General features: G+C 38.8%; 1 protein-coding gene across 3 annotated transcripts in view; it reads left to right on the top strand.

Moving 5' to 3' along the window:
• LOC129725738 (excitatory amino acid transporter 3-like) overlaps positions 1 to 16,259 on the top strand; it is a 97,590-nt gene that overhangs the window by 76,288 nt on the left and 5,043 nt on the right. For all 3 annotated transcript variants that reach the window (XM_055681889.1, XM_055681899.1, XM_055681906.1), the window contains exon 2: positions 11,661 to 12,416. In XM_055681889.1, the coding sequence (XP_055537864.1) occupies positions 11,710 to 12,416 (707 nt within the window). In that variant the 5' untranslated portion in view covers positions 11,661 to 11,709. The remainder of the gene's footprint in view (positions 1 to 11,660; positions 12,417 to 16,259) is intronic.

The following is a 16,259-nucleotide window of genomic DNA, read 5'->3' on the forward strand; positions in this document are numbered from 1 at the left end:
TCCATGATGATTGCCAACTGTTGAGTGTTCTCTGACGCAAAATGCTATAAAATTCATCATAAGCAATTGGTCTTTCATAAATATCGCCATCAATAGCACCCACCTTAGCTAAAGAGTCAGCCTTTTCATTACCCGGAATCGAGCAATGAGAAGGGACCCACGCTAAGGTAACCCGGTAATTTTTATCTGTTAAAGCACTTAAAAACCGCCGTATTTTCCCCAGGAAATACGGGGTGTGCTTCACAGGCTTCATCGATCGCAGAGCCTCAATGGCACTGAGACTATCTGTGAAGATGAAGTAGTGGTCTTTGGGTAGGGTTTCGATGATTCCAAGAGAGTACTGAATAGCAGCAAGTTCTGCGACGTACACGGAAGCAGGAGCATCGAGTTTGTAGGAGGCGGTAAAATTTTCGTGGAAAACACCGAAGCCAGTGGACTCATCTAGATTAGATCCGTCAGTGTAAAACCTTTTATCATAACTAACATGTTTAAACTTATTGGAAAAAATCTTAGGGATCTCTTGGGGTCGCAATTGATCCGGGATACCAGAAATGTCTTGTTTCATGGTGGTGTCGAAGAATATAGCATTATTAGAAGTATCTAAAAGTGCGACATTGGAGGAATCGTATGAAGAAGGATTAATATCTTGAGCCATATAGTCAAAATATAAAGTCATAAATCTGGATTGAGATTGAAGGTCGACCAACCTCTCGAAATTTTCAATTACTAATGGGTTCATAACTGTGCATCGAATTAGCAACCGGTAAGAGAGATTCCAAAAACGATGTTTCAACGGAAGAATACCCGCTAACACTTCAAGACTCATCGTATGGGTCGACTGCATGCAACTCAAGGCAATACGCAAACAACGATATTGTATTCTTTCTAGTTTCAAAATATGCGTGTTCGCAGCGGAGCGAAAGCAGAAACAACCGTACTCAAGAACTGACAGTATTGTTGTTTGGTATAACCTCAGAAGGTCTCCTGGGTGGGCTCCCCATCAGGTTCCGGGAATCGTACGAAAAAAATTAATCCTCTGTTGGCATTTTCGTGTCAGATACCTAATATGACAAGCCCAGGTGCATTTAGAGTCGAACCAGACCCCGACATATTTAGCGACTAAAACCTGAGAGATCGTTTTACCCGTTAGTACGAGCTGCAGCTGAGCTGGGTTATGCTTCCTAGAAAAAACGACCAACTCAGTTTTCTCCGGAGAGAATTCGATACCCAGCTTAAGAGCCCATTCAGACAAATTGTCTAAGGTATCTTGCAATGGTCCTTGCAGATCGCTAGCCTCGCTACCAGTAATGGATACAACGCTATCGTCTGCAAGTTGCCTTAGCGTGCATGAATTTGCAAGACATTCATCGATGTCATTGACGTAAAAATTATATACGAGAGGACTTAAACATGAGCCCTGGAGAAGGCCCATGTAACTAATTCGGGAAGTTGTCGAATCGCCATGTGAGAAATACATATGCTTTTCTGACAACAAGTTGAGCAAAACGTTATTCAAATTTGGTGAAAGTCCCTGCGAATGAAGTTTCGCGCTTAAAACTTCTACAGAGACAGAGTCAAAAGCCCCCTTAATATCCAAGAACGCAGACGCCATTTGCTCTTTCCGAGCAAATGCGACTTGAATTTCAGTAGAAAGCAACGCTAGGCAATCGTTCGTCCCTTTGCCCCGGCGAAAGCCAAATTGAGTATCCGAAAGTAAACCGTTTGTTTCGACCCATTTGTCTAACCGTAAGAGGATCATTTTCTCCATTAATTTCCGGAGGCAAGAGAGCATCGCAATCGGCCTATATGAATTGTGATCAGAGGCAGGCTTCCCGGGTTTCCCAATAGCAATGACTTTTACCTCCCTCCAGTCATGCGGAACAATATTTAGCTCAAGAAACTTGTTGAACAAATTCAACAAGCGTCTTTTTGCAAAGTCGGGTAGATTCTTCAACAGGTTGAATTTTATTCTATCTAACCCTGGAGCCTTATTGTTGCACGACAGGAGAGCCATTGAAAATTCCAACATCGAAAATGGAGGCTCTTCCGTAGTTACTATAAACGCGTCGCGAAAGGTTTTCTGTTCCGGTACAGAGTCCGGACAAACCTTTTTGGCAAAATCGAGTATCCAGCGATCTGAATACTCCTCACTCTCATTCGAAACGTCACGGTTCCGCATGCGCCTGGCGGTATCCCAAAGAGTGCTCATCGCTGTTTCCCTCGACAACGCGTTTACGAACCGCCGCCAGTACCCGCGTTTTTTCGCCTTTACTAAGCTCTTCATCTGCCTGCCCAGTGCCTCGTACTTTCGAAGCAGGTTGACAGTGCCGTACTCCCGGTAGTCCTTATACGCCGCGGACCTTCGCACGTACAGCTCAGAGCACTCTTTGTCCCACCATTTGTTGGGAGGGCGCTGTCTAATCGTAACCCCGGGTATCGGTTTCGTCTGAGCTTGAGTCGCGGCGTCGATTATCAAGCCAGCTAAGAACGCGTATTCTTCCTCCGGAGGAAGTTCCTCGTGAGTCTCGATAGATTCCGCTATAATAGACTCATAACGCTTCCAATCAATATTACGTGTAAGGTCGTAGGAAATATAGATTAGGTTCGGGGGAGTTGAACCATTAGCAATTGATATAACGATTGGAAGATGATCACTACCGTGGGGATCGTTGATTACTTTCCACTGGCAATCTAACGCTAGTGATGTCGAGCAGAGGGATAGGTCAAGCACGCTTTCACGTGCTGGAGGATAAGGTACACGTGTCGCTTCCCCAGTATTCAAAAGTGTCATATTGAAGTCGTCGATCAAGTTACAAATTAAAGAAGATCGGTTGTCGTCGTACAGCGACCCCCATAGCGAACAGTGAGAGTTAAAATCTCCCAAAATCAAAAAAGGTGCGGGAAGCAATTCTGCTATATCAAGGAGTTGCCTCTGTTCAATCCGCGCGGATGGGGGAATATATAACGAAACAAGGCAAAGGTCTTTTCCATTCAAATTCGTTTGAATGGCAACAACTTCAATATTCGAGATCGAGGGGAGGTCGATTCTGAAAAAAGAATAGCACTTTTTGATCCCTAAAAGTACCCCTCCACCGTGTGAGTCTCGATCTCGACGAATAATGTTAAAATCGTGGAAATTGAGTTGATCGTTCGAATTGAGAAAAGTTTCACAGAGCGCGAATGCGTCACAATTGTATGTATTCATCAAATGAGAAGATAAATCGAATTTGGGGATGATACTTCTGCAATTCCACTGTAATACAGTGAAAAAATTCCTAACCTCTTTCGCCGTATTAGTCATCGAAAGATATAATAGCTGAAATAAGGGGCCAAGTTGCTGCTAGTTGCTTCAAAAAGGTTTTCACTGTAGGAAGAAGGGCAAGAAGAATATTTTGTAGGGGATCTGGTATGTTGAATGTTTTTAATATCCAGTCCACAATATCAGAAAATTTTATGAACCCTGTTTCTTTTTTATCTTCTGATCGAGAAATGGGTGCACGAGGGGTTTTTGGTGCCCCAGGAAGCGGTGGGTACTCCTGGTTTGATTTGAAATTAAAACCGGGGGGTACTTGCTTCGGTTTTTCTTCACCGCTTCCTTTTTGTGTAGGCTTATTGGTCATTCCGCTAGGGGTTATCTTACGACCTTTGCGAGAAAGATTAGGAGAGTTGAGCATTCTCCTCTTCCTAGATCCCTCTGGCAAGGCATAGGAACACCCTTCGACGGGATCGTCAGATGTACCCTCATCAGTTGGCAAGAAGGAAAAGATGTTTCCTGTCAAGGGTGGCTCAGCCCTCTTAAGCATTTCTGCAAAAGAGCGCTTTGATCGTTCCTTAAGGGAACGCTTAATTTTTTCCTCGCGCTGTTTGTACGCGGGACATGCCGGAAGGTCATGCCGAGTTCCCTCGCAATAAAGACACTTTTTAGTATCCCCACTGCAAGCGTTCTCAGCATGATTGCCTCCGCACTTGCTACAGCGTGCCTTGTTGCAGCAGTAGGTGGCTGTGTGACCTAACTGCTTACAGTTTTGGCAATGCATGACCCGCGGTACGAACAGGTGTACAGGTAGACGAACCCTGTCCAAGCGGACGTAGTTCGGCAGCGCGGATCCGGCGAATGTTACTCGGAAGGAATCCGAAGGGAGGAATTTCTTCTTCCCTTCTTCGATGGATACTGAATGCAATTGCTTGCAATCCAGTATCTTTACACTTTGCATCAAGGGGTTTTTAAAACAGCCAACTCCATGACGCAAAATGTCATCGACAGTGAGATTCCCCTCGGTAACCACACCGTCGATTTCTACATCCTTGGCAGGGATGTACACGCGATACTCTCTCGTGAAGAGCTCGTAGCCAGCAATTTCGTTTGCTTGCTTCAAGCTACTCACGACAACTCGCAGTTTGTTCGGCCTCACCTTCGTAATCTCGGTTACGGCCGAAAAATGTTTTGCCAGGTCTTTGCCAATTTGAATAATATTCAATGGCTTCTTTATGGGCCGGAAAAAAACAACGTAGGGACCGCCAGCGGCATCTGGGTAAGCTTTTACCCGTACTTCCGGTACTCTTGGTACAGGACTTGGCAAAGGGGAGGGCACAGGGGAAGGTAGGGGTGAGCTGATGGGAGAAATTTCAATTTCTTCCCCGTTTGTTTCCACCTCCAGAAAAAGTTGCACCTGCATGTCGTCCATTTTGCGGGAGCGTTACGCTCTACCGCACACAAACGATAAATATTCGAATATGGGGGGAGGGTTCAAGTAGTTGATATTCAATTTTAAAAACAATTTTTCAATCTACAATGGATCAAATAAAAAAAAAGACAGTAATACTAATACTAATAACAATGATAATAATAATAATAATAATAATTGTAGTAATAATAATAATAATAACAATAATAATAATATTATAACATAGTAATAATATTGATAATTATAGTAAAAATTCTAAATGTAATACTTCACCGAACGTCTAAGTCACGACCTCACGGCTGATAGTTGGATTAATCGAGTGTCTCCGCAGAACAAACAATGACGATCCAGCTTCGTGTTGTGACACAGTGGCCGTATCTTACACGCGACCTTGTAGATGCCACTTGTAGTTGACTTCCACTCGCTCGATCGTATGGTGGTCCGTGCTGCTAGCGGGGTAACAGCGGTGCGGGAGAATTATTCTTGCTGATATATCAGCTGCGTATCGAATCACTGGCGGGGTAGCCTGCCCCTTCCAGTGTGCAGATGTTTCTGCTGATATACAACAGGCTATTGTTATCGCGCAACACAAGAACTAATCGACAAAAAAACACCCGTACGATAACTCGTGTATTGTTATTTTGCGAACTCAAACGGAGATAAACAATTTGCGTCTAATCGAGACGAAAGCAAAACAACGAATGGTTATTCATATTTGCAAAGAACTGAGAAAATCAAATTTGGAAATTTTCACTCATCCTTTTAAGTTCTATTTAAAAACGATACAATATTTATTTTGGTGAATACCGCTAAATGCTATTTTTAACTAAGGCTTTACATTACTGCGTTGAAAATCGTTGTTATATACGTCTCTTAATATCCTCAAAATTCACTTACAACGAGTAGCAAAGCAAAGCATAACTTATTTCGTCAAAATTCACGAACGTCAAGTACAACATAAACAATGTTAAAATAATTTAAGTGTGAAGCTTTTTTTTCTTTCCGTCACCTTCGACAATTCGATGAGAGTATCTATGAGATTTTTACATTTTGTGACTCATGCTAATCTGTAAAATTACGCGAGGTTTCTTTGCATTGTTGTTGTGATAAATTGAAATTGCAAATCATCTAGATTATATTGTAAAGTCGATTGAAACCGCCGTACAAATCTGATTGAAAGTAACATGATATTTTTCTGGGTGTGAGAATCTGGTCAAGCTCACCACTGAAATGATAAGAAGTACCATAATATTTTTCCGCGTGGATATGATTTAGTTCACCCAACGGCCTACAGATGGCAAGTTTATAGTGTTGCCTTGATATTATATGCAGTGAAGCCCAACTTGGATATCTATGTCTCTTTAGTCTATGCTATCGGTGAGAATAAGGTCTGCGCCAAAGCGAGAAAGACAGAAAAAACCGAAAGAATATGCCCGCGGCGCCAAAAGAGAGGACGAAAAAACAGAAATAGAGCGTCCAGCGCACACACCAACAGCGTTGCCAGGTCATTTTTTAAAAAATCTGGAAAAGGCAAAATAAAAATCTGGAAAAAATCTGGCAGTCATTTCGTGGGGTGAAAGGTTAATTTTTCGGATAAAAGTCTTGGTGTACGCAAAATTTGAGGTGACAAAATTGCAAAATTTCGCGCCAAAACTGAAGTGATGATCTTTTTGCGGAACAGAGAAAATAAAATCTGGATAAAATCTGGGTCATCCATGAAAAATCTGGATAATTTGACATCAAAGCTGTTTACCTGGATACATGTCCAAAAATCTGGATAATCCAGCTAAATCTGGATACCTGGCAACGCTGCACACCAATACGAGAGATCGTGTATTTCGAGCGAATTTCGTTCAACCCGCATGAATTTTGAGAGAGATGGGTCCGATGGTCCGATTCGCGTTCCATGAAATTCTGACTGGAGCGAGTAGACAGTGAGTGTTTTGCAACGCATAGATAAAAGGCGTTCAGTTACAAACAGCTGGGCGTCTAGCGGAAATTACCTGCGCGGTTTAATGCTTTGATTTGGAATTCTGTTTATGTTTATATCTTACAGTGTCGTACAAAAGAGTCAGTATACGACATGTATAAACGAAATAGCATATCACCGTAACTTTCTATATGCCTTTTATCTGACAGCTGACAGCGGGCGTAAATAAAATTGGAGCCCAGAACATAAGCTCATTGGCATTCACTGTTACTCTGTGTAGGGATGTCAATAGCTCGGGGAATACAGTCCACGTGCGTGAGTTTGCTATTTGCTCAAACTGATCGATAAAGGGCGATAAGGGAGGTATAAAAACAGCCATAAAGATAAACAAACTATAAATACGCCGGCCATGATCTACCTGCAAAAATCTATGATTTTTATAAACATTTTGTTTGCAAAATCACAATCGAATAAACTGATTATATTCACTACGAGTGAAAAATAAAAGTGATTGAAGTATGTTATAAAGAGTCAAATATTGATAATGTACTTATATCTAAGTGCTACATTCGCGAATATGGTGCCACAACCAGCAAACGCGTTTTGGTTTTCTTAGTACGAAAAGGTGAAAAAGTGAAAATTGTACGAAATAAGTTATGACTCGCAAAACAGTGTGACATAAGAAGGTTCAATAACGGTTTTCCTTAGACCATCTTTTTATATAGTATAGTTTTCAATATACTTTCAATATAGTCGTTATATCTACGATCTACGATATGCTACCTGAAATGGATATCCTGCCCAGCTTTTTTTTAAATTTTTACCCTTTTCTATTTGCATATAGTAACTACCGTAATATATAGTAACTACCCGAATAAAGCTAGTAAATTTCTGATAATTCTCTACAGGTGATTGCATTGGGCGATTGTGACATCGACAGTAAAATGTTGCGAAGAAATTTAGTAAACTGTACACATTTGCCGTAAGTCCGAAAACCATGAAAAAGATTTTCAAAATTACTGCCATAATTTTTTTAAATACTTCGCTAAATTTCTGAATTGTTGATATCTCGACAAATTGATCGCTTTTCTTTGTTTTGTGCTTATGCCGTATCCAGAGCGGGTAGAGAATTATTTTGGCCCATCATGAGGTAATCCAAGAGTCCAAGAGACTTCAAGTGAGACCTGGATAAGTGACATAGGGTTACTACCAGGGATTTACAGATCTTTTACTCAGAGAAACACTTTTATAAGCTAAAAATACGCCGGAGTAATGAGAAAATTGGAGGAGTTTTTCTCATTAATCCGATAACCGACACCGGTTTGGGAACTCCTGCTTTAGATTCAAGTTTTCAAATCGCGAATATACCAACTAGAAAAAACGCCATAAATCTGTTTCACATATACATTAGCGCAATAATATTCAGAAACATTAAAATCATCTTGTTTGCTTGATTTGGAACATGGGCCATTCATTCTATGAAACTGTTTTTATAACGTCCTTGAGCAAAAACCATTTGATTTAATTCTTGGCTACGGTTTGATTAGAATCATTTTTCATTTTCATGGATTGATTAGAATCATTTTTCAATAGAATGTAATTAAAATCTGCTAAAATAACATTGAGTGAGTCAGTAGACATTGAGATTTAATTCCATTTGATTAATTTCAAACAAGGTATCACGTTTTTTATGAAATAGTAAATTGACATTTCGTCTTCTTTTTCAATTAATGCGAATCCGTTCTCGTTTTCCAAAAAACTGAATTCTGATATTTGTTATGCATAGATGTGTTAACATCGTAATGATTACTCATTATAAAAATTGCGAACAAAAACTTGCATTTTAAATGATTTAAAATTCATGCATGAATTTAACACCAGAATAAAATTATTTTTCCAGAGTTAATAAGGTTAACATTATCGATGCATATCGAAGTAATTCATAATTTGGCTAAATCAAAATGCTCGAAAATTGTATGGTTCACCGAGGCAACGTGCAGCCATGCTTGCTAACTAAACAAAGAGGGGGGGGGGGGGGGTGCATGAACTAAAAAAGATTGTGAACTACCGAATATTTGATTTGAATATTTGATTTGAACTGTTCGGCTGAATAGGCCGAGTATGAAACAAATAATGAAATAAATGCCTTTAGAATGTCTATTCCGTTGAATAAAGTGCCGGGATCCTGTTTGTTTAGCTCCCTATTACGAGACGAGTGCATACATGATTCTAAACGAGAAATGCCATGCAGAATATTGCTATTTCAAACAGATTCTTATTCAATAACCGTTCCAATTCCGAGAATAAAAATTTTGGTTGAAGGCGTTGTGCATACTCTTGGCGATTAGATATATTTACCATAACAATTGAATTTAATACGTGAGAAGTGGTACAATGATCTCCGAGAAAGTAAACAACATATCTAGGTAGCAAAACTGCTGAATTATGTGCTTAAGCAAATAGTATCCAGCTTTTTACGCGTCATAATGGCGGACGCTATAATGAAAAATTCGTAATATGTTACCTACCCTTTTGACAACTCTGCTTACGTCAGTTTTATTGTTCATGTATTTTGCAAAAAAGAGAAAAAAAAAATCAGGCAACATTAGTGTTACCAAAACTCCAGAAATCATGAAACTGACGTAGGCAGAGAGGTTCGCAAGAATTTTGCCGAAAGAATTTTGATTTTTCGTAATAAAATTCAATATTTTCGCGTGTAACTGGCTCCATCGGCCCAGAAAATAATTACCACCCAAAAAGTACAAACAATCGTTCATTTCGACAAGTTAGAAGTTTTTTTTAGATAATTTGCATATATGACCCCATATATAAAGCAGAAGGTTGCTTGAACGCTTGCAAATACCTCCAAAAATCATCAATGAAGTGCACTTTGGAACCGAGGAACGTCTTTATCCGGGATATTCTACGATTTTTCATCCTCCCTGCTTGCATAATAGCACTATGAATAAGCACTCCCAGATAAGCAGAAGCACGCACGGTGCGGAGGGATGCGTGGTGAGTTCTACAAAATCTCCAAGAAATCCAGCCAGAGCCAGAACCTTGCTCACAAAGTCGAGTTAATGCCACCATAAGCATCTAGCCCACCCATGTGCGTCTGATTTCTAGAAGAAGCGGCACAAACAGTGGGGAAGCGTCTGACTGGCATCTAATAGCTGAAAAACAAACGCTTTTTTTACCGCAAGCACCTGAGGGGGAGAGCGGTGATGTAGCAGAAATCGGAGAATAAAAGTTGTGAGTTCGAGTCCCCCCTGCTGAATCGTATTTTTCAAAGTTTCGAAAATTCCATTTTTTAGTTAATTAATTTTTCCACCTTAATCCCTATATTATATGCTTTAAAGAAAAATTCAAAATATAGATTGACTTGCATTATAGTCAATAACAAAAAGTTATAATTTTCGTGAAGGATTATATATCCACTAGCTGAACCGGCAAACTTTGTTCCGCCTATTTTTGTGTTTAATTAAATAATTTTAAACATTTCAAATTCATTGATTCCTTTGGATTTGTTTATATCGTTTGAAATGATTGGTTTTTGTCGGAATGACAATATCCTCGACTTTTGGCTTTTGTACATCACCTCTATTCCGGAAATATATTGGGTGGATTTCAGTTATTTTCGTTGTTCTCCAGAAACTGAAAGTGGTTATCTTTGAATTCAAAATGGTGTCCAGGGACATTTCGATTACGGACATAACCATATGTAGTAGTATTCGGTAATTTTCGGCTGTTTCCCAGAAGTTGCCATTTAGCAATTTAAAATGGTGTCAGAGGTCAATTTTTAGCTCCTTGCATCATTCTGGTTCCGGTGGTACTCATTCTGGGTGGTATTTGGTCACCTTAGGCTATTTTGCAGAAACCGGAAGTCGCCATCTTGGTTAAAATCCATTTGGAGACAAATTCTGGCTCCTGAGCGTCATTCTGGTTGAAGAAAAACCCATATTGGGTGTTATTTGATCATTCTCGGCTGTTTTCCGAAAACCGGATGTCACCATATTAGAATTCAAAATGGTGTCTGTGGTCGGTTCTGGCTCCTGTGTATCATTCTGGTTCCGAAGATACTCATATTGTACGGAAATCGGCCATTTTCGGCCGTTTTTTAGAAACCGGAAGTTGGCATCTTACAATTCATAATGGTGTCTGAGCTCCTTTTCAGCTCCTTGCATCATTCTGGTTTCGGAGATACTCATATTGGGTGGTATTTGGTCACTTTAGGCTGTGAAGCTGATTTCTGGCCTCCGGGTGTCATTCTGGCTCCGGAAACATTCATATTGAAGGGTATTTGGTCATTTTCGGCTGTTTGCCAGCCACTGGAAATCGCCATCTTTGAATTCAAAATGGTGTCTGTAATCTTCTTCTTCTTTTTATTTGCTAACGGAGACTTTAAATTTTATAATTCATTCGTCTCCTGTGGTGTTTGTGATCGATTTTTAGCTTCTGTGCATCATTCTGGTTGCGGAGATACTCATGTTGGATGGAAATCGGCCATTTTTGCTGTTTTTCAACCACCGGAAGTCGCCATCTTACAACTCAAAATGTTGTCTGAGGTTGATTTGATGCTTCAGTGCAGCATAACAATTCCAGAATTACCCATATTGGGTGGTATTTGGTCATTTGCCGATGTTTTTCAGAGACCGGAAGTCGCCATCTGGGATTTCAAAATAGTATTTGGAGACATGCCAGTAAAAGGAAGGGTGTCGAAACATTATAGACATGTTTGTTACACCAAAAAATATTAACCTGCCAAATTTGCTTGATTGGTTCTCGAGCTGTGCGAAATTTGTGTTTCATTTGTATGGGACCCCTTCGAACCATTATGGACATATTAGTTACCTCTAAAAACATTCACATACCAAATTAAGTTGACAGACAGACAGACATACAGAGCTGCATTTTTATATGTTTAGAAGATTACTTGAAAAATTCACAAATATCCTGTTATCAGAAATAAACAAACTTGTTACTAAAAATCTATTTAATTGAAATGTGTTTTTTTAAAACAATCTTAATTTTTTATTTATTCACAGGATAAATCGACAATCAACAAAAAAAAGTACTTAAACACTTTGCTTCAAAATGCGGCGAGAGCGATTTAAATTGTTACTGAAAGAGAATCTTCTAACACTACTCACCATTACCGGTGTTATTGGTGGAATTGCCTTGGGTATTGGACTACGAGAAATCCCTGCCGAGGGAGGAAAATGGACTCCGCGAGAAGTCGCGTATATAAATTTTGTTGGAGACATATTCCTACGAATGCTCAAAGCTTTGATTCTTCCTCTTATTATTACGTCATTGATATCCGCGGTTGGATGTCTGGATTTATCGCTATCCGGGAAAATTGGTGGCAGAGCTGTACTTTATTATATTACAACAACGATTATGGCAGTTATTTTGGGGATTATTTTAGTGGTGACAATTCAACCGGGCAAAGGAGCAGAAGCAACCAGCACAGAAGTAACGGGCGAAACGAGAAATGTTACTACAACAGACACACTGCTTGATTTGGTTCGAAATATGTTTCCTCCGAATTTGGTACAAGCATGTCTTCAACAGTTTCAAACTGTCTTAGTCCCTCCGAAACACAATCCTCATGAGCAAGATCTAAATTTGTGGTCCGTTAGTGGAAAATATACTGATGGGATGAATATCATCGGCTTGGTGGTTGCAGCGATTGTTTTCGGAATAGCTTTAAGTTCACTGAAAGAAGAGGTACAAGTGGTATTAAAGTTTTTCCAGCAGTTATCTCATACTGTAATGAAAGTCACCGGATGGGTTATTTGGTAAGTTATCAGATATTGTATTCCTTTACAGGGTGTCACACACAGTGACACACACACATTTGAGTGACTCCCAATGCAAACTCTGCCCTACCCTGTTAATCAGCTATGTTTATTTTGATTGCGACACCTGTTTGTAGTTCATTTGTAAGAGATAAAGCCGGTTTTTCACTTTTTTCAGAAAATAATTTAGACCTGCTCAAATATAGTCGTAACGCAGCTACGCGTTACGATTTGGGGTGGGGATGGTATTGAGAAATGTTACGAATTTATACAAAAAAGCTGGGGGTCGTAAAAATGGAAATTTTCGCTTTACGTCATATTTGAATAGGCCCTTGCAATGGATTCAAGTAGAGAACGAACCTAGACCTTGTATCTTGCTGAAATGAGCAACATACAGATCAGAAGAAAGTTGTCACATTTGCATTTGAGCAGAATTTTTGTGTGCTGAGCCATCACACGATTCGAAGAAACTGAAACTGGGTAGAAACCGGAGTATGCGGAGAGAGATCAAAACAGTTCACGAAGGTCTCCAGGAAAATCCAGCTCAGACGGCAAGAAAAATGACTAATGAAGCTAAAATGAGTCATAAAACTAATAAATAGAGTTCTCAAGACACAGGATATCTATGGATTATACCGCAAAAATATAGCCGACAGAGTTTCAATCTCGATTGTTACTGAAGACGCACGCTGCTGACAACATAATTTTTCAGATAAAACCTAAATTAATCCACCTAGCGGTCAGACCCAGCCTTTCTCAATCAAACTTATTATTTGTAAAAATACTTTTACATGAACGCTTCAATCCAATAAATGTGTATTCACTTTTTGGGTTCTAAAATAATGATGTTGTAATAGAAGTATAAAATATGAAATTTGACGTAATGTAAATGCTCAAGAAATAGCGAAATAAAAGCAATGACTCTTATTTTGAACAATTCAATCACGAGCGAAACCAGGAACATTCGAATGGTACGATACCACATTTAAATTATATTGTGGCCACATAAATTGATCAAAGCAGGTATAGTTTTAAATAGCCTTTGAACTTCTTTCCTTTCTATAACTTTTGAACCACATATCAAATTGTTATGAAGTTTGTTATTTGTAAGTTTGAGAGATGACTCGTTCGTATGACACTAGTTATGTTCAAATAAGTCGTGTAATCTTTGAGATAATAGAATTTCGTTGTTTTATTAACAATTTAATACATGACGGTTGCTTAGTTCTATTCCCTTTGGATGGTTGATCTTTCTCGGTTGCTTAGTTCGATTATAATCAAATGAAATGGGAACGTATAGGGCAGCCAAACTTTGAAACCACGTGTTAAATTATAATTCATCAGTTAATCCTTAAATAGCCCGTTCATCTGATAATATTATTGATCAAATCGGTTGTGTACTTTCTGAGATAATGAAGTTTCGTGATTTTCACAATTCGGTACCTTACAGAAGAAGTTACAATTCGATTACAGTAAAATTCAATAGGGTGTTATGAGTCAGCTAGACCTTTCATTTGACACTAATTTCGTGAAAATCGGTTCAGCCATCTCTGAGAAAAGTGAGTGAGTTTATGTATTCTTTGGAATATGTTTCTTTTCATAGCTAGATTTCACATTTTTAAACATAACAGGCAAAGTAATAGTCCGATTGCAAAAAAATCGATAGGGTGTTATGGGGTAACTAGACTTTTCATATGACACTGATTTTGTGGAAATAGGTCCAGCCATCTCTGAGAAACATGAGTGAAATTAAACAGTCTTCAGAAGATATGTTCAATCTATATAAAATTCAAAAGTTAAGGGTTTTTAAGTTAGCCCGTTCATTTGATACCAATTTTGTTGAAATCGGTTGTGTGGTTTCTGAGATATTGATGTTTCGTGATTCTTACATTTTTAAACATAACCTCTACACTAAAAATCCGATTGCAATGAAATTCAATAGGGTCTTATGGGGCAACTAGACCTCTCATTTGCAATTAATTTCATGAAGATCGGTCCAGCCATTTCTGAGAAAATCGAGTGAGATTGGGAGAGCGTTACACACACACACACACACATAAGGAAATGCTCAGCTCGTCAAACTAAGTCGATTGATATACGAGATTCGACCCTTTGGAGCACTTTTATACTTTTGGTTTTTCCAGTTTTTCCAGATTGCTATACCTTTCTAGGAGAAAGGCAAAACATATTTATTTCGGAGGCTGTTTTGAGCAAGCAGCATGATCACGTGTATGGAGCATGTCTTCAGGATATAACAGCCTATTAGAGAGAAGTGGAACGATTCCAGAATGCTTCAGCTAAGATGGTGTGGGGAGCAATATCCAACAGAAAAAGGTTGCCACTGATATTTATCGACAAAAGCTAGAAAATCAACAAAAAGTACTATCTTCACGTCATCAAATAAAAGTTCCCGCTTTCAACAAATTCAGCCTCAGCGCATAAAGCTTTGGTTGTTTAGAAGTGGTGCAAGGAAAATTTACCGTGTTTTATCAGTTTCTGTGAATGGCCCACAACATCTTCTAATTAGACTCCATTGGAATTCAGCATTTGGGGTTAGCATTAGTAATTTCACTGGATCATTGAATACATCGTACACTGCATGTATTGCATGCATTTTCATTTTTGACTTTCTCCTAGAAAGGTATAGCAATCGCTGGCAAAACCAAAGGTATGAAATAATATATATCACTCGGCTCAGTTCGACAAGCTGAGAATTTTCTGCATGTGTGTATATATATGTGTGTGTGTATATGTGTGTGTATGTACAACTTTTTATTGTCACTCACTTTTCTCAGAGATGGAAATATTCTAAACTTTTGAATTTTATAAAGATTGAACTTGTGGTTCAAAATGAGAAGAAAAGTTTTCTGAAGACTGTTTAATCTCACTCATGTTTTTCAGAGATGGTTGAATCGATTTTCATAAAATCAGTGTCAAAAGGAAGGTCTAGTTACCCCATATAACCCTATTGATTTGTTTCGCACTCGGATTATTACTTTGCCTGTTATGTTTAAAAATGTAAAATCCAGCTATGAAAAGGAACATATTCCGAAAACTACTTAAACTCACTCACTTTTCTCAGAGATGGCTGAACCGATTCCCACGAAATTAGTGTAAAATGAAAATTCTAGCTGCCTCATAACACCCTATTGAATTTTATTGCGATCGTACTGTAACTTCGTCTGTGATGTATCGAAATGTGAAAAACACGAAACGGCATTTACTCGGAAACTACACAACCGATTTTTTGAACGGTAGTTAAGGGTTAACTGATGAATTATAATGATTGAACACGAAGTTTCGAAGTTTGGCAGCCCTATACATTTCCATTTCATTTGATTAATCGGACTTTAGCGGAAGCTGCAAAATACATCTCGAGTACCAATACGGTAAGAAAACGTTCAAAACAGTTTATTTTCAAGTTGTAATTGCTAACTGATCAAAACATCTTTGCCGTCAGCATAAAACTTCAAAATAAAAATATTGTAGAACGGAGCTTATTTGTATTAGTAACAATAAAAAATAGTGATTATGGCGTTTCGAATAATCAAATAAAAAACAATATTAGATCAACGTTTGGATGCTTGGAATACAAAGTTCTACGTGCGCGTCAAACTTCATGGTAACATTGTGTTTTACTTCTGAAAAAATCATGCGCCATTCATTGGATACCGTTTTCTATTTGTCAATCAGTGAAAAAAAAATTATGCATTACAGAATGTTCGCTGATTTATTCAATTGCGAAGAGTCAATTTAGCCCACCACCGCATCGGCTTAGTTCGTAAACAACTATCTGGCATCTCCTTCTTACATGCGTAGTAAATCGCAATGTCGTTTCTGTTT

Source organism: Wyeomyia smithii, chromosome 1, assembly GCF_029784165.1.
Source record: "Wyeomyia smithii strain HCP4-BCI-WySm-NY-G18 chromosome 1, ASM2978416v1, whole genome shotgun sequence".
NCBI lineage: Eukaryota > Metazoa > Arthropoda > Insecta > Diptera > Culicidae > Wyeomyia > Wyeomyia smithii.